General features: G+C 40.7%; 1 protein-coding gene across 1 annotated transcript in view; it reads right to left on the bottom strand.

Moving 5' to 3' along the window:
* The window catches only part of OIT3 (oncoprotein induced transcript 3), a 28,063-nt gene extending 15,638 nt beyond the window's left edge, over positions 1-12,425 (bottom strand). The window contains exons 1-4 of the mRNA XM_004383266.1: positions 12,365-12,425; positions 7,480-7,854; positions 6,108-6,215; positions 3,438-3,560 (exon numbers count right to left, since the gene is read on the bottom strand). Of these exons, the coding sequence (XP_004383323.1) occupies positions 3,438-3,560; positions 6,108-6,215; positions 7,480-7,854; positions 12,365-12,425 (667 nt within the window). The remainder of the gene's footprint in view (positions 1-3,437; positions 3,561-6,107; positions 6,216-7,479; positions 7,855-12,364) is intronic.
* Positions 12,426-18,483: the final 6,058 nt, after the last annotated feature.

The raw sequence follows: 18,483 nt of genomic DNA on the forward strand, positions 1-18,483 counted from the left end.
TGGGTCTGTTGTAATGTCCCCCATTTCATTTCTTATTTGGGTTATTTGTGTCCTCTCCTGTTTTTCTTTTGTCAATTTGGCCAGTGGTTTGTTGACTTTGATGATCCTTTCAAAGAACCAACTCTAAAAGTCATATCTTGACTGTCATAGCATTTAAACCACCCTATTTGAAACTTTATAGGGCATCATTGATGTAAACAAAAGTGACAGGGTATACATTCAACTGGACTGGCTGGATGGATGAGTTGTAGCCAATTGGTAGGATCACCTGTCCCTCTATGAATCTGTGACAGCGGGGCTTGAACTGACAGCATGCTGTAAAAATGCAGCCTGGATGATGTGCTAAAAGAGTCCATTCAGCAGAGCTCTTGGTGACATTCCTTTTATAAAGCAGTTTTCAGAAGTTTCCTTTTAAAAAATTTTGCATTTTCAAAAAGCATATTTGGTCAAATGGACTAAAAGGAAAAATATTCCACTGAAAACTGAAAAAAAAAAAAGACACCACAGAGCTGATTTCAAACTTAACAGAGGAAAAACAAGGATCTTGTGGGCTCTGGACATTATCTTCTAAGTCAGCCATCATCAGACTCTGGCCCATTGCCTGTTTTTTTAAATAAAGTTTAATTGGAACACGGCCATGCCCATTCATTTACTATTGTCTATGGCTGCTTTTGCACTGCAACAGCAGAGGTGAGTCATTTTGACAAAGACCTTATGGCCCACAAAGCCTGAAATATTTACTGTCTGGCCTTTACAGGAAATTTGTTGACCCCTGTTCTAGGGAATAATGGAAGGAACTGTTTTCAAATCACCTAAAACTCTCAAAAACGACATAAACTGATTTCCAGTCATAACTATACCTCCTTCAGGTATCACTGTACCTGAATCAATTTTTGTAGAATTTATAGAGAGAATAAACTTACAATGAACTAATCTTCATAAAACTTAAGAGCAATTAGGATGTCACCTGTTTGTAAATCTCTATATTTAAAAAGGATAAAAGTATTCCTGCTGTTTTTTAAACAGTTGAAAATTATAACAGTATAAAAGAAAGCACGAAAATATGTGAAAAGATGTTAAAATCACCATCAATAGAATTTTTTCTTAAAATTGACCTTTCTTAAATCACTTAACTTCTCTGAGTCTTAATTTCACTGTATTTGTAAAATGAAGGGGTTGGAGTAAATGTTCACTCAGAAATATTTCCATGATATCTAACAATGCAAAGCACAAAATAAACTGGAATTTTAAACTGGCTTAAAGGATTTAAGTCTCTTAAGATATAGCAAAATGTTTTGAATGGATATACCTGACAAGTGGGATTGTGGGTCATTTTAGCTATCTTCCCTTTACTACTCTGTATTTTCTTCTATAAACATAACACTTTTATAATAAAACAATAAAAGTTACTTAAAAATAAAAAAGAGCCATTTTATTTTTTTAAAAAAAGATTATTATTTAACAGTCTAACTAAAGAAACAAATTATGTTTGGACTACCAAGAAAACTTAAGGGTTACATATACGAATATTAATCCTAAAGTATAACTCATATACAATTTTTATCTTCTGCTAAAATATTATTCAGTTATGATGAATAGGTTTTAAGATTATATAAGAATTAACTGTAATATTTCCAATAAAGTACTCATTAATAATTACAAATGTTCCACATGAACCATGCCATTAATATTCAAATATGCAAAGATTATTGCATAGAATAACTAAAATTTATGGGGAATTGAAGACATTTTCCTTATTCAATAAAATTTAAAATAAATTTAGTCTTGTTTTAAAGGATAGTAGTTTAATATTCTGGTTAGTGGCCCTGCAGTTAATAATGCAAACTTTGATGCACAGAATAAAATGTGGGCGGTAGTCATAATTTTTCCTTTTGGGAGTATTTTATTATTTTGAATCTAACTAGAATAAAGGGAACTCTTTTCAGCAGTACTATAGTTTTATTAGGAGCCCTGGTGGTGCAGTGATTAAGAGCTCAGGCTGCTAACTAAAAGGTTAGCAGTTGGCATCCACCTTGGAAACCCTATGAGGCAGTTCTACTCTGTCCTATAGGGTTCTATAGGGTTGCTATGAGTCGGAATTGACTCGACAGCAACAGGTTTGGTTTTTGGGTTTTTTCTGGTAAAGTTCTATTATGCCACAAATTCAATTATCCTGTGGGACAAATAAGATGTACTCCGTAAATAATGGTTAAGACATTCTCTCTCTCTGTAACCAGCAAAGTGTTGTTTTGTAGTGTTTTTTATTAAGTCCCTCTACCAGTGTCATGAAATGCAGACTTCTTAAAACCGGAAGTGATGAAATTTTAGTTGTGATCATTTGTAAGGGCAAACATGTCTTAGAGAAGGAGCATCATCTAAGTGTCATATAATAATGGTGATGAAATTGTTTCCATTTCAATTATTTGATACACACTACTACTTCTTTTTTCGTTACTTAATCATCTAAAATATATACAGCATTTCTGCTGTGAAAAATAGATTTTTTTACTTATCTTTAATAAATGCGAAGTGTACAGGCCAAAAAAAAAGGCTTCATGTAAACCAGAGTTTCCCAAACTTCCAAGAAGGTAAGAATCACCTATGGAACTCGTTAAAAACACAGACTCCAAGGCCCCATCCCACCCCACTGAACCAGGAGGGAGGCCTGGGAAAGTCTAGGTTTAAAAGCACTCCAGGTGATTCTTATTATTGGGAAGTTTGGGAAAACACTTCGGTATACCAGTTGTCACCCTACCTGCTGCCTCTGTTACCTTGCTGCTCCTGATGTGCTCCTTGGACTAGCAGCACATGTGTCACCTGGAAGCTATTTGGAAATGCAGTCTCTTGGACTGATGCCAGACCAAGGCTTTGAACCAGTTCATTCCGGTTCAACCCCTGCTGAGAATTTGCATTTCCACCCTAGATATACTGAATCAGAATCTACATTTTAACAAGATCCCCAGGTGATTCTCATGTATAATAAATTTTGAGAGCCACTGCTGTATTACTGGTTCTCAGAATTGATCCCTAACCAGCAACATTAGCATCGCCTGGGAACTTGTTAGAAACGCAAATTATCAGCAGGGGTTCGAACCAGACCGAACTGGTTTGAGTCCCTGTCCCAGACCTATGAATCAGAATCTGCATTTTAACAGATGCATTAAAGTTTGGGAAATACAAAATACCCTATTTTTATTTCACAAATAAAAATGTCGCTTTCTGCCTCTTGCAAATTCAATCATTCCCTTCTGTTAAATCTTGGAGACAAAATCAACAGTGGATTCTGTCCACAACATGAGCATCCTCAGTGAAGGTTAACCCCTTTTGTCATTTCTTTCCGCAGCCAAAGTGTTACTCTCTTCGAACACCAGGCAATTTCACAACGTCAAAGCATAAGCCAGTGGCTCCTGTTTGAATCCCTTCTTACCCATTCTCACCTTCACAAGTTTTGCCATCATTTCTTAGCGCTCGGCCAACCCCACACTCACAGCGATATGAGTTTTTGAGGTTTACACAGATCTCGCTGCAGCCACCATTGTTTAGCTCGCATTCATTTTCATCTGTAGAATAGACCACACCATTGACATGCTGTTGAGCAACTCAGTCTTTTCACAAGCCGGTTAACTGAATATCTACGTCTTGTCAGTTCATTTTGATAGCACCTTCCACAACCCAACTCCCTCATAGTGATGATCCAATAGAACCCCTTCTATCAACCACATCATGGTCCATCTGCCCTCTGCTGGAGCAGAAAGGACCAAATTCCTTGCCAATTGTCCCTGATTAGTGCAAACAGTTAACGCACTCGACTGCTAACAAAAAAGTTGGAGGTTCGAATCCACCCAGAGGCTCTTTGAAAGAAAGGCTTGGCAATCTACTGCAGAAAAATCAGCCACTGAAAACCCTATAGACCACAGTTTACTCTGATACACATAGGGTCGCCATGAGTTGGAATCGACCCAATGGCGTCTAGTTTTTAATGGGTTGTATCCACTTAGCATAGCCTAAAAATGTGCTCAATATATCAATGATTATGAAGATGGTGCAGGGACCGGGCAGTTTCCTTACATAAGGTCACTATGAGTCCAAACCTACTTAACAGCAAGTAACAACACATCCACTCAGCTCTATAAAAGAGGAAGGTTTCTGTCTTTGAAACTTTGTTAGTGAATTGCCTGTGATGCATCGCATTCTGATTTAACACATATTCAATAATACAACTGTTTTCTTTCTTATATTTTTGTGGAGAGGTTTTCTGGGTTGGGAGTAGCTTTTGCTTTTAATTATTTTCTTGGCACAGTCTTTTATAATATGAACAACTGCCCTCAAAATTTATTTTTAAAATTGGAATATTCTCAAATTCTACTTAAGCAATGATTGTTAACCTTTTTAAAGAATCTGATGAAAGAAACGAACTCTTGCCACAAAAAAAAAAAAAAAAAAAAGCATAGTTGGCACCAAAGCGGCCTGAACTTTGCAAACACCTTCCTTCTACAAACAAAAAAAGGGAAGCTTCTGAACTAAATTTGTCATTGTCCTCAGGAATAACAGACTTGGATAAAGGACATAAGCCAGGGACGGGGTTTAAACACCCGCAAGGTGACAGAAGATGCAGCCTTGGGCCCAGGGGATAAGCTGGAATTGAAACCCTTGCTTAAGTCGGAACCAAAAAACCAAACCAGTTGCCATCAAGTTGATTCTGACCCATGGTGACCTCATGTGTTTACGAGGAGAACTGTGCTTCACAGGGTTTTCAAGGCCGTGACCTTTCAGCAGTAGATCACCAGGCCTTTCTTCTGAGGTGCCTCTGGGTAGACTTGAACCTCCAACCTTTTGGTTAACCATTTGCACCACCCAGGGACTCTCCATCTCCCTTATCCCAAATTGCTACCATTAAGTCTCACAGCCCAAATCAACCATGCAAGACCCCTAACAACCATTATGGTAGGGTCTAAACATGCTCCACAGGGTAGTCCAAAACCAAAACCAAACCCACTGCCGTCATGTTGATTCTGACTCATAGTGACTGCCACATCTTTCTCCTGAGGAGCGGCTGGTGGATTCAAACCACCAACATTTTGGTTAACAGCCAACTGCTTTAACCACTGTGCCACCAGGGGTCCTCGCAGGGTGGTCAGTGGGGTTAATTTAGGAGATTGAAGAACAAACACACCCCTCCTCTCCTTTCTCTCCAGACCTCTTTTAAATCTATTTGAATCTCAATACAAAAAGCTTCTTAACATTAAAGCGAAAAATAGATGATCACCAATCTTGATCATCAACTCTGTTTTCTTCCAGTCACATACAGCTGAACACCCCTACAATTCCACAATTCTGACTGTCCTACGAAAAATCTGACTCCCCTTTCTTGCTACTCAGAGAAACTAAAATTGTATTAGTGAAGTGTAGGAGTTGGTCCTTAGATAATTCTAGACCCATGCTGTCCAAGGAGAAATATAAAGTAAGGCCCATATGTAATTTTAAATTTTCTAGTAGCCATATTTTAAAAAAAAAAAAGGAAAAGAAAAGAAACAGGTAAAATTTATTTTAATAATATATTTTATTTAACCCAATAAATCTAAGATATTTTCATTTCAATATGTAATCAATATTCAAAATGATTAATATCTTTCTTTTTTCATGCTAGTCTTCAAAATCTGCTCTATTTTACTTATAAAATATGGCACATCTCAATTCAGATGCTAAGTTTTCATCAGAAATACTTAGTCTATATTTAGAGTAATAGAATTTACAGTTACTCAAGTTGTCCCAAACGTTTTTGGTTTTCCAATGACTGAATTGAGTATCAGTTTTTTAATTTAAATGAATAAAATGTAAATAAAATTAAAATTCAGTTTTTCAGTTGCACTAACCTCATTACAAGTGCTCCATTGCCACATGTGGCTAGTGGCTACTGTATTGGACAATGTAGTTCTAGACTATTCCCAGTCACTATATAAATTTGGCTTGAGGTTTAGTCATGAACCAAATACCATTCCAAGTGTTCAGAGTCACAAACTAGGAAAATGATGGAGCTCAGAGGCAGGAAGAGTTATTTATTTGTCCCTTTGATCCTAGTACTCTGTACTTCACCATTTGTTTCTTACCCAAGCATGTCTGCTTGTCAGGGCCGAGTACGGTTCCTGGAGAGCACGTGCACCCACTGGCATCCAGGCAGCTACCATGACAGTCCTCATCGCAGATGTCATAAAAATCTGTGGAGGCATAAACACTGCTTGTTAGGGAGGAGAACCATGAGCTCACTCATGGGATGAGTTCCTCGCCAACATCAAGGGAATTCTCATTGGCCAGGGCTTACATAATTCAACAGAAAGAGATCAACTGCTCTGGAACGTCTTCTGTCATTTTGGTCAATGATTCCCAACTTCAGACCCACAGGCCTTTGGTGAGGTTTTAGATTCGCATTAAGTCTATGGCCACCCAAGGGCCTGTGTACTATGTACTCTTTTAAAACTCGTTGTAGTCCAGTTGATTCTGACTTAGTGACCCTATAGGACAGAGTGAAACTGCCCCATAGAGTTTCCAAGGAGTGGCTGGTGAATTCGACCTCCTGACCTTTTGGTTAGCAGCCAAGCTCTTAACTACTGTGCCATTAGGGCTCCATGTACTCTTTTAGGTACCTTATTTTTTTCCTGAGGAGCCCTGGTGACACCAACACGTTGGCCATTCAAACTCAACAGCCGCTCCGAGGGAGAAAAGATCTGGCCATCTGCTACCATAAAGATCACAGCCAGCAAACCCTATAGGGTAGTTCTACTCTGTCATATAGGGTCACTGTGAGTCAGAATCGACCTGACAGCATATAACAACATTTTCCTTCTAGACACTCTTCTATTCTTCTAGGAATTCTATTTTTTAAATGTATACAGATTTTGATGCGATTAATAATACAGAAAATCGTTTAAAAGAGGTCCCTAGATGGTAGCACAAATGATTTATGCTTGGCTGCTAATCTAAAGGTTGGTGGTTTGAACTCACCCATTGGTGCCGTGGAAGAAAGGACTGGTGATCAGCTTCTGTAAAGATTACAGCCAAGAAAACCCTATGGAGTAGTTTTGCTCTGTAACACATGGGGTGGCCATGAATTGGAATTGGTGTTTGGTTTTGTTATATATTATACAGGAGTCCACCATACTCAAAAAGGTTGGAAATCCACTATTTAGATAACTAAAATCAACATTTAATTTTCTAATGTTTGGCTGAATGGAATGAAGACAAAATAAAAATAAGAATTGATCAAAGTCATAGCTCCTTTCTCCTTCTGTTTCTTCAGGAATTTTTCAGAAATCTAAGAACAGATTTCAGAAATTACAAACTGGGTGTATCTGTGCTCAGAATCAATGTTGTTCAGATCCGAGATACTACTGTTACCAATAACTGAATTTCATATGATACTTTTCCCTTTGACCCAGTCTGTGGCCTTAGGGAGAGAAGAAACAGCACAGGGCAGGTACTCACGACCACAGTAGACATGAAAGCAGACACTGGGCTTAGTCAGACGATACACATAGTAGCCTCCAGGGCAAGCCTTGACCTCCACCGTGGTGTTCCAGAGGCAGCAGTTTCCATTGAAGCTCGCACAGGCCTGCCGTTGCACGATGCCGTCACCTTCCAGCGGGTGGCTGCCATTGAGCCAGACAGGTGCATGGGTTCCACAGTGGTTTTCTGGTATGCAGAAGGTGGGCATGGCATCTCCTGCCATGCCCGTGAAGCGGTACCACTCCCCATCCACATGGTTGTCACATAGAGGGGGACCTTGAGACTCATCCAATTGGTGATCAGTGTTCCTCCACGGTTCATTCAGACTGATGTAAGCAGAACAAGGATCTAGGGCTGAAAAGGACACCCAAGAGGCACCAGTGATGCTTCAGGTCACAGTGGTAACAGCCTTGATCCACCTCCTTGGTCTTGCATTTTAGCTTGTTTGGGGTTCAAGAAATTATCTAGAATCTCCAAAATAGCTGCTTAAGATTCTTCAAGTTCACTTAAACATAAACGCCTTTTACAAAATTGTTTAGAACCTATTTAAGGTTTAATGTTAGCATTAGACTAAATTTTTTTATTCAGACTAATCTTTTGGTAGAAGTATATTTGTTCATGTCAAGGGAGGGTAGGATTACAGTCTCATGGAACTCTGTACTGTGCACATTTTTAGAGTATTGTGTTCACAGCTGTATTTTATGAAAATAATTGACAAACTTGGTGTCCAGAGGAAGTTGATCAGACTTAGCAGGGGGGTCTAGAAATTATTTACTGAAAAGGAGCTGAAGAACTATAGTCTGGAGAAGACTAATGACTATACATATGTTATGGATTGAATTATGCCCCCTAAAAATGTGTGTCAACTTAGCTAGTCCATGATTCCCAGTACTGTGGGGTTGTCCTCCATTTTGTGATCTGATGTAATTTTCCTATGTGTTGTAAATCATAACCTCTATGATGTTAATAAGGCAGGATTAAAGGCAGTTATGTTAATGAGGTAGGACACAATCTACAGGATTAAGTTGTATTTTCAGTCAATCTCTTTTGAGATATAAAAGAGAGAAGCCAGCAGAGAGGAGAGGGATCTCATTACCACCAAGCAAGAAGAGCCAGGAGAGAAGTGCATCATTTGGACTCAGGGTCCCTGCAATGAGAAGCTCCTAGACCAAGGGAAGATTGATGATAAGGACCTTCTCCCAGAGCTGACAGAGAGAAAGCCTTCCCCTGGAACTGGTGCCCTGAATTTGGACTTCTAGGCTCCTAAACTGTGAGAATAAATTTCTGTTTGTTAAAGCCATGCACTTGTGGTATTTCTGTTATAGCAGCACTAGGTAACTAAGACAACATATCATTCTTTAAAAGTCTACAACAGAAGAAGAATTAGGTGTTCTGTTACAAGGATGAGAACAAATTGTTACAGGAAAGTGTATTTCAGTTCAGCCATTTAGTAATGGGAGAATCTGTATCACAGAGTAGTAGGCTCCCCATCTTTGGAAGTATTCAAAAAAATATTTGGATGGCCATTTGTAAGGAAGATTATAGATAGACTTTCACATTAATAAGAAGTTTGCTTTGATAATGGATGTGTCAAGCTCATGTCACTGAGAAGGAAAAGGCCTCAGGTACATGTCAGCTGCTTTGAAATACCAATGGCAAGAAGTTACCAAAGATATGCTCCAAGTGGATTTGGTATATATTCCACCAGCTTATTGAAAATATCATTAAATTTGCATATTCATAATTAACCATGGCATCACTATCCTAGCTATCATATTGCAAAATTACTCAAGCATGATTTTCAGTGCATCAGTTACATGGACAAATATCTCATCAAAAACATTTTAATGAATGAAGACACAAACAACCCCAAAATCCTCACTGCTTTCTTCATCAGGCAAACATTGAATTAATTTAGGTAAATTGTCCTTGTGAAGAATCTATGAAACCAAGAAATTCTAGAAAGGAGAACTGGCTAGAGAGTACTATCGTCTGAGTGATGTGATGCTGATTTAACAGACTCTGTAGGCAGAGGGTTCCCATTAGGGTGGATACATTTTGTGGGTAGGGAATTCAGTATTAGCAAATACTGCACAATAAATGTGGATAGATCTTGATCATAAAATCTGAACTGTCTGGAAAATATTTTAGATTTTCTCAGTCTACAGTCACATGTAGAGGAGGTATGAACTGTTGTGGAGTCCATTCCGACTCGTAGTGACCCGATAGGACAGAGTAGAGCTGCCCCACAGGGTTTCCAAGGAGCGGCTGGTGGATTCGAACTCGCCACCTTTTGGTTAGCAGCCAAACTGCTTAACCACTGGGCCACCAGGGCTCCAGAGGAGGTATAGCCTAGTGCTAATGGCCCCAACAAGAATACAAGTTTGGGACAATATGTAAGTAAGATATTGCATTCATAAAAATAAGGCATTTGGAGTGCAGTTGGCCGGCACAACCTGCTTACTTCTATAAAATGTTCTTGAGGGCCCCACAGAGCCTTAGACCATAGTTTGATATCCCTTGAGGGGAAGAAATGTCCTCAGACTAAACTCTCTCCCCTCTCAAAAGAGAAAAACTCCTCATCCTCTTTCACAGTTGTGGCAAGATTTGCCTGGCAATTTCACAGGTGATTATAGATTCATAGAAATAATGTGGTTCATCTCCCTGGCTCTAATTTTATAAGAAATGGTTAGATACTCAACTGTTAATGGCTTTTGCAGCAATTCCTAAACCTCCCTCAGTAACTATTTCCTCATTTATAAAGTTTTTCCCTTAAATTTAACTGTCATTTCTTGTGCTAGTTGTTAAAATTTCACTTCCTCTCCTGTTGATGGGGAGATAAGGCTTGAGGAGGAGAGATTTATCCTTGAAAAATAAAATAGGTAAAACAAAATAATTTCTCTTCTGTAAAATAAATAATACTTTTTAAAGACACTCAGTATTTTCTTTTCTAATATAAAACATGCCCAGCCCACCCTCAGTCCCTTTTAAGATAGTGATTCAATCCTTTAATGACGGCCGCTGATCTTAAATCCTGTTTTCAGTCTCTCAGTGTCAGCCCAGAATCTGGCATTCTCAATTGCGATGATCTGCTCCTCAAACGGCAGCCCTGGTGGTGCAGTGGTTAAGCGCTCAGGCTACTAACCAAAAATTTAGCAGTTCTGATCCGCCAGCCAGCCGATCCTTGGAAGCCCTATGGGGCCGTTCTACTCTGTTCTATGGGGTCGTTAAGAGTCGGAATCGACTCCACAGCAATGGGTAACTCCTTGAATGGGAGGGCTGCAAAAATCACAGCCCTGTGAGTTCCTTTCAAAGCTCGAGTCAGGGGGCCCGGGCCTGCCAGCAAGCTCCTCAGGCGTTTCCTAGCATGGTCCCTGCGAGCCGCCCCTCGGGATCCTCCCTTCAGTCCTGGGTTTGCAAAAACGCCCTCAACGCGGAGTCCCCCGACCCTCCAGGTCCGTCCCGGAGGCCCCTCTTGGGGTGTGGCCGTCGCGCTCCGCCCGGAAGCCCCCCTTTCATCTCCCCCACTTCCTCTCCCTCCTCGTTCCCTTCCCCCCTCCCCTCTTCTCTCCACTTCTCCTTTCCCGCCCCTCTGACCTCCTTCTCCTCCCCCGAACAAGGGCCCACCCCAGGTCCTAAAGCTCCCGTTTTATCTTGCTTCTGGCATTGAACTAAACATCCTAGAAGGGCCGAAAAAAGTAAGGGTCTGGGAGGTACAGGAGGTACTAGAGGGAGAGTAAGCAAGGGAAGAGAATGGGAAGAAAGGGGTATGTAAGTTGAGGGGGACGACTTTTGCCTCAGCGACGTTTGGTTGGTGATCGGCAGTAGATACTGGGTGATTAATCAAAGTTAGCTCAAGCCTATTTTTTTTTTAATAAACACTATTTTTCAGAGCAGTTTTAGATTTACAGAAAAATCGAGAAGATAGTACAGAGAGTTCCCATATACCCAGCACCCAGTTTCTTCTATTATTAACATCATACGTTAGTATATGTTACCTATGAATGAACCAGTATTAATACATTATAATTAATTAAAGTCCATAGTTTATTCAGCTTTCCTTAGTTTTTACCTACTGTCTTTCTCCGTTGCAGGATCCCATCCAGGATCCCATATTACATTAGTTTTCATGTCTCTGTAGGCTCTCAAGCTTATTTTTAATGTGAATTCTTAATGGTAACAGGAGCAAAGCCCAAGGTACCCTGAAGAAACAAATCAGGGTCAATTAAACATCGAGCTACAAAAAGAGCCTAGAGGGAAGGTTCTCCTCCTCTCTTCTCCACCCCACCCTCTTCCAGTTAGTATTTAAATTTTATTGACAAAGAGAGGAATTTGTTAGTAACTGGAATTGAAACTTTTTTTTTTTTTTTGGCCTCATTCTGCCAGTTTTGCATCCAGCCTGAGGACTGAGACAGTGAAGGTTCACTCGGTCTGTGCAAAAGGTCATATTTTCAGATGTCAAGACTAAGGGGTTTGGTGTATCCAGATCTGTGCCTATTATGGGAACAGAGTCCCTCAATTCATTGAAGAAGAAACTCTATCCTCAACCCTAAAAATCAACTTTTTTTTGCTCTTAAAGTTGGAGCTGTAAAAGTGCGTAGGATATAAGGGGGTTAGGATTCCTTTTACACGTACTCCAAGTAATATTAAGCTATTGGATATGGCAGATCTATGGAAATTTTAGATGCACAGACTAGAGGCTAAATAGAACTCGTAACAGAAATTCTCTGAAAACATATCTAAGGTTATCAGTGAAATCTCTTACATTATTCTACAACTAGTATTTAAGGTACTGGAATCTGGCATAAAAGCAAATTCCAACAACAAAAAACGCATTGTGCCGAGTACTCTATGCAAGACTCACGCATTGGTACTGCTGATGTGACCGTGATAGAAAGGCAGGCGAGAAGCAGGAACTGTGGCATCCCCCTGATGAGCCAGCAGCAACAGACTGGAAAAGCTTGTTGGTACCAGTTTTCCTTAGTCCCCTTCTTTTTTTTTATTCCAAGCACTTTTTTTTTTTTTAAGGCCTCTAGCCTCTTCAGAGGAGTCCTGGTTGCACAGTGCTTAAGAGCTTGGCTGCTCACCAAAAGGTCGACAGTTCAAATCCACCAACTGCTCCTTGGAAACCCTACGGTGCAGTTCTCCTCTGTCCTATAGGGTCACTATGAGTCAGAATCCACTCAACGGCAATGGGTTTGGTTTTTTTTTTTTTTTTTTTTTTTTTTTGTTAGTTTCTTAAGAAAGACTTTATCATTACCAGTAGGGGCTTTATCAGAGGAAGAGAATGAGTGGGATAAAGTATCCATTGCTCTGGCCTTGACCCCACATAGACACACAGCTTCATGTTGTCAACAGGGCTATTTTATTGATATTTTTCTTGAGGAAAAAACTCACCATCCCTCATCCTCCTATTGTTTTCTTTCAGGAATTCCCTGCAATGATATCCTCCAGTATCTTATCCAGAAGGGAATTCTAAATGAAGGACATCCCCTCACGACAAAATCTTGTTTCGTGATTTCTTCTAGGAGTTGATTTCATGATGTGGGCAGCCTTAGCACTGTGTACTCAACGAAAATAAGATACAGCCAAATGTTGGAAATGGTGATTAGGAAACATCTTGGTCAGATACCAAGGAGTTTATAATAGCACAAAAAAAATAGTAAGGACAGGTGTGGAATGGGGGCGATATTCTCTTGAAGCAAGCTCTTAAGTCAGTTTTATTGTGGTCTTTTGGTCTCAAAACTTCCGAAAGAAATAGGACTTAATATGTGTTTGCGCCAGTTCAGGCAGTAATATCTTGGGTTTTTTAGTGCCTTCCTTCCCTAAACTTTACATGGTTTAGTGTTATTTATTTCCCTACTCCTCACACTAAGATAGGGGTTGTTTTTGTTATGGTGTGTCATCTAATAGCGACCCTGTGGGACAGAGTAGAACTGCCCTGTAGGATTTCCAAGGCTATAAACTTTACAGGGAGCCCTGGTGGCACAGTGGTTAACAGCTTGGCTGCTAACCAAAAGGTCGGCAGTTCGAATCCACCAGCTGCTCTTTGGAAACTCCATGGGGCAGTTCTACTCTGTCCTATAGAGTCTCCGAGACGGAATTGATTTGACGGCAACGGGTTTGGTTTTTGGAATCTTTATAGCACTTTGGACGTGTTACCAGGAAGGACCAGCCCCTGGAGAAGGACATCATGCTTGGGAAGGTAGAGGGTCATTGAAAAAGAGGAAGACCCTCAATGAGATGGATTGACACAGTGGCTGCAACAGTGGGCTCAAACATAGCAACGATTGCGAGGATGGCGCAGGACAGGTCAGTGGTTCCTTCTGTTATACGTAGGGTTGCTATAATTTGGAACCTACGCATTGGCATCTAACAACAGCAAATCTTTACAGTCTGCTTCCATACAGATTAAAGTCTTGGAAAGCCTATGGGGCAATTCTACTTTGTTCTTTAGGGTCACTATAAGTCGGAATCGACTCATCAGCAACGGGTTAATTTTTACAGAAGCAGACTGCCACATCTTTCTCCAGTTGAGGGGCTGGTGGGTTTGAACCGTCGACCTTTCGGTTAGCAGCTGAGCACTTAACTCCTGTGCCACCAGGGCTCCTTAGCAAACCCAGTGCCATCTCGTTGATTCCAACTCATAGCATTCCTACAGGACAGAGTGGAACTGCCCCGTAGAAGATAGGGGTAGGGGCTTAAAATTTGGAACTACTCATTAAATTAACCACACACTGAAAAGTAAATGACAAAGCTTACTGGAGTTTCACTTTTAGACAAAAGAGGGAAAATGTTGTTCCTCACCAGACATGGACTTAGTGTTTACAGGTTTGGAATTTGCGAGTTCCCTGACATTCTAAGATGTTGTGGACTCCTGAGACTTAACAAGTGCTAGTACTGAAGGAGCCTGATGGCTGTAGTTGTTAAGCACTCAGCTGCTAACCGAAGGTTGGTGGTTCGAACCCACCAGCTGCTCCTTGGGAGAAAGATGTGGCAGTCTGCTTCCATACATGATTTATAGCCTTGGAAATCCTATGGGGCAGTTCACTATGAGTCAGAATTGACTCGACCGCAGCAGGTAATACCGAAGATGTCCCTAGTTGGTGCAAATGGTTAACGCTCTCTGCTACTAACTGAAAGGTTGGAGATTTGAGTCCACCCAGAGGTGCCTCAGAAGAAAGGCCTGGCAATCTACTTCCAAAAAATCAGCCATTGGAAGCCCTATGGAGCACAGTTCTACTCTGATACACATGGGTTGCCATGAGTTGGACTTGACTTGATGGCAACTGGTTAATACTGACAATAATGTGAACGGGAAGGATAGAAGGAAGGGCAGGGAAAGATAAAAAGCAGGGTAGGGAAGGGCTCTCCCACCCCCAGTACTGTATTAAACAAGGATCTGAATGAAACCCAAATTTTCCCTCCACAATCTTGCACTGTCTCACATCTATGTTACTTTTCTAATCAAATTTCTAGTGACTGGAAAAGGAATATTGTCTTTGGGAAGTAGTAAACATGTCTTTATAATGTCTTGTTGTTAGGTGCCATCGAGTTGGTTCCGACTCATAGCAACCCAATAGGACAGAGTAGAACTGCCCCATAGGGTTTCCAAGGAGCGGCTGGTAGATTTGAACCACTGACCTTTTGGTGAGCCACCAAGTTCTTAACCACTGCGCCACCGGGGCTTCTTTATAATGTCTTAGCACATTCAAATTATTGTGCCTACCCCTCACAAGGGTTTCATTACAATTAAACAAATATTGGTGCTTATTGGGGGCAGGTACCATACTAGTCCTTAGTCTTTGACAGTGAATAAGGTAAAAATGGTCACTGCAAGCACAGAGTTTACAGCCTAGCAAGGGGTTCCCATTTATCTAAAATGGTATTTAGCTCTTTTATCACTGCTATAGTGGAACACAGCTGACCATTAGCTTATTAAGTTGTGCTTTGCTGACAGCAATGGATGACTCTGGGAGTGGTGAGCTGCCTCATTGCAGGGTAGTGCTGTTAAGAGCCAGTGTTCTGAAGAGAAAAAACAACCCCCATGATTTCCTGTTCCCAAGAAGCCTTCTGAGAGCTTCATGTGTGTTGCAGAGAGGCAGAGGACGTGTGTGTGAGATAAACCCAGGTTTGCTGCCAGGACTGATTGCTGGGAGTCAAGGACTTCTACCAGATAGCCCTTTGGTTCTGTAAACAAGCATTCCCAGGCTGGCAGGGTTTTTTTTTTTTTTTTCCTTATCCCTGTTTTTTCCTTCTTAGTTGACCTACCCTTTTATTTTAACTTTGTTATGATCCTCACAGTCGAATGCCTTTGCATAGTCAATAAAACTCAAGGAAACATCTTTCTGGTATTCTCTACCTTCAGCCAGAATCCAGCTGACCTCAGCAATGATGACAACTGTGTTTGTAATTGTATGTGCTAACCATGACAAGCAAAGTGCAATAGTAGCAGGTGACATGATCTTTGATGACATTTCTCCTTCAGCTTGCTGTCTTTGCCATGCTCACCAACCCTCCAGCCCCTTAGTCTGATTGTTTGATCGAACGATTCACAGACGAGTTACGTGATCATAAACAGCCTTTCTGTGCCTCCCTTTCCTTCTTTGTAAAGCAATGTTTTCACTAGATCAGTGGTTCTAATCAGAATCACGGGAGAGCTTGTTATACAGATTGCTGGCCCCCCTTCCATTTCTGATTCAGTAGGGACCAGAGAACTTGCATTTCTAACAGGTCCCCGGAGATGCTATGCTGCTGGTCCAGGGATGATACTCTGAGAATGCTTTTACTTTTTCCAGTCTTAAAAGTCTATGATTCCATGATTCCAAATACGTAACATTCTGGAAAAGGCAAAACTATAGAGACAGTGAAAAGATCAGCAGCTGCTAAGTAGGCCAGCGGGAGGGGGGAGGGTTAAGTAAGTGGAGCACAGGGCATTTTTAGGGCAGTGAACTATTCTTTAGGATACTGTAGTGGTGAACACATGACCTTAGGCATTTGTCAAAGCCTACTGGACAGTACAACACAGAGTGAACCCTAATGTAAACTATGGACTTTAGTTAATAATAAAAACTAAACCTGTGGCCATTGAGTTGATTCCGATTCATAGCGACCCTATAGGACAGAGTAGAACTGCCCCCTAGAGTTTCGAAGGCTGTAAATCTTTATGAAAGCAGACTGCCACATCTGTCTCCTGTAGCTGGTGTGTTCAAACTGCTGACCTTTCAGTTAGCAGCCAAGTATTAACCACTGCGCCACCAGGGCTCCCCTAGTTAATAATAATGCACTGATATTTGTTCATCCGTTGTAACACATGTATCACAGGAATGTCAGGTGTTAATAGGAGAAATATCATGCATGGGAGAGGGAGATACAGGAACTCTGTACCTTCTGCACAATTTTTCTGTACACCTAAAAGTGTTCTAAAAAATAGTTTATTTTTAAAAAAGAAAATGACTAGAGAAAACTTAAGTTAAAGTCTGAATCCTCAGCAAAACTGTGTTACTCTCACTTAGTAATGGATTTAATACTATCTCTAGTGAAAATTCAAGTAAAATTTTGCTGAAGATCATCAAAATCTGCTGCAGTAATACATCAACGGGAAACTGCTAGAAATTCAAGCCGGATTCAAGAGGACGTGGAAGGAGGGATATCATTGCTGATGTCAGATGGATACTGGCTGAAAGCAGAGAATACAGAAAGATGTTTACCTGTGTTTTATTGACTATGTAAAAGGCATTTGACTGTGGATCATAACAAATTATGGTTAACATTGCAAAAAATGGGAATTCCGGAACATTTAATTGTGCTCATGAGGAACCTGTACATAGATCAAGGCAGTCACTCAAACAGAACAAGGGGATACTTCATGGTTTAAAATCAGGAAAACTGTGTGTCAGGATTGTATCCTTTCACTATACTTATTAAATCTTTTTTATTTTATTGTGCTTTAGGTAAAAGTTTACAGAGCAAATTAGTTTTATTCAAAAGTTTATAAAAATTGTCTCGTGACATTGGTTGCAATCCCTGCAATGTGTCAGCACTCTCTCCCTTTCCACTCCAGTTTCCCCATTTCTGTTTGTCCAGTTTTCCTGTCCTTTCCTGCCTTTCCGTCAGGTGTTGCCCATTTGGTCTCGTATGCTTGATTGAGCCAAGAAGCACGTTCCTCACGTGTGCTGTTGTTTTACAGGCCTGTCTAATCTTTGGCTGAAGGGTGAACTTTGGGAGTGGCTTCAGTTTTGAGTTAGAAGGGTGCCTGGGGGCCATAGTCTCAGGGATTCCTCCAGTCTCTGTCAGACCATTAAGTCTAGTCTTTTTTGTGGATTTGAATTTTGTTCTACGTTTTCCTCCCACTCTGTCCGGACCCTCTGTCGTGATCCCTGTCAGAGTGGTTGGTGGTGGTAGCTGAGCACCATCTAGTTCTTCTAGGCTCAGGCTGGTTCATATGGTCCATTAGCTGCAATTCCTGCAATGTGTGGACCAATATTCTCCTTGTGTCTTTGGTTTTCTTCATTCTCCTTTGCTCTGGATGGGATGGGACCAATAGATGTATCTTAGATGGCCACTCACAAACGGCCGCTTGAAAAGACCCCAGACACTACTCACCTGAGTAGGATGTAGAACATTTTCTTTATGAACTATGTTATGTCAGTTGATCTAGATGTCCTCCGAGACCATGGTCCCCAGTCCATATTTATTCAATCTTATGCCGAGCAAATAATCCAAAAAGCCGGACTATATGAAGAAAAACATGGCATCAGGATTGGAGGAAGACTCATTAACAACCTGCCATATGCAGATGAAAGCCAAGAGGACTTGAAGCACTTACTGATGAAGATCAAAGACTACAGCCTTCAGTATGGATTGCACCTCAGCATAAAGAAAACAAAAATCCTCACAACTGGACCAATAAGCAGCATTATGATAAACGGAGAAAATACTGAAATTGTCAAGGATTTCATTTTACTTGGATCCACAATCAAC

This window comes from Trichechus manatus, unplaced genomic scaffold, assembly GCF_000243295.1.
Source record: "Trichechus manatus latirostris isolate Lorelei unplaced genomic scaffold, TriManLat1.0 scaffold00106, whole genome shotgun sequence".
NCBI classification, from domain to species: domain Eukaryota; kingdom Metazoa; phylum Chordata; class Mammalia; order Sirenia; family Trichechidae; genus Trichechus; species Trichechus manatus.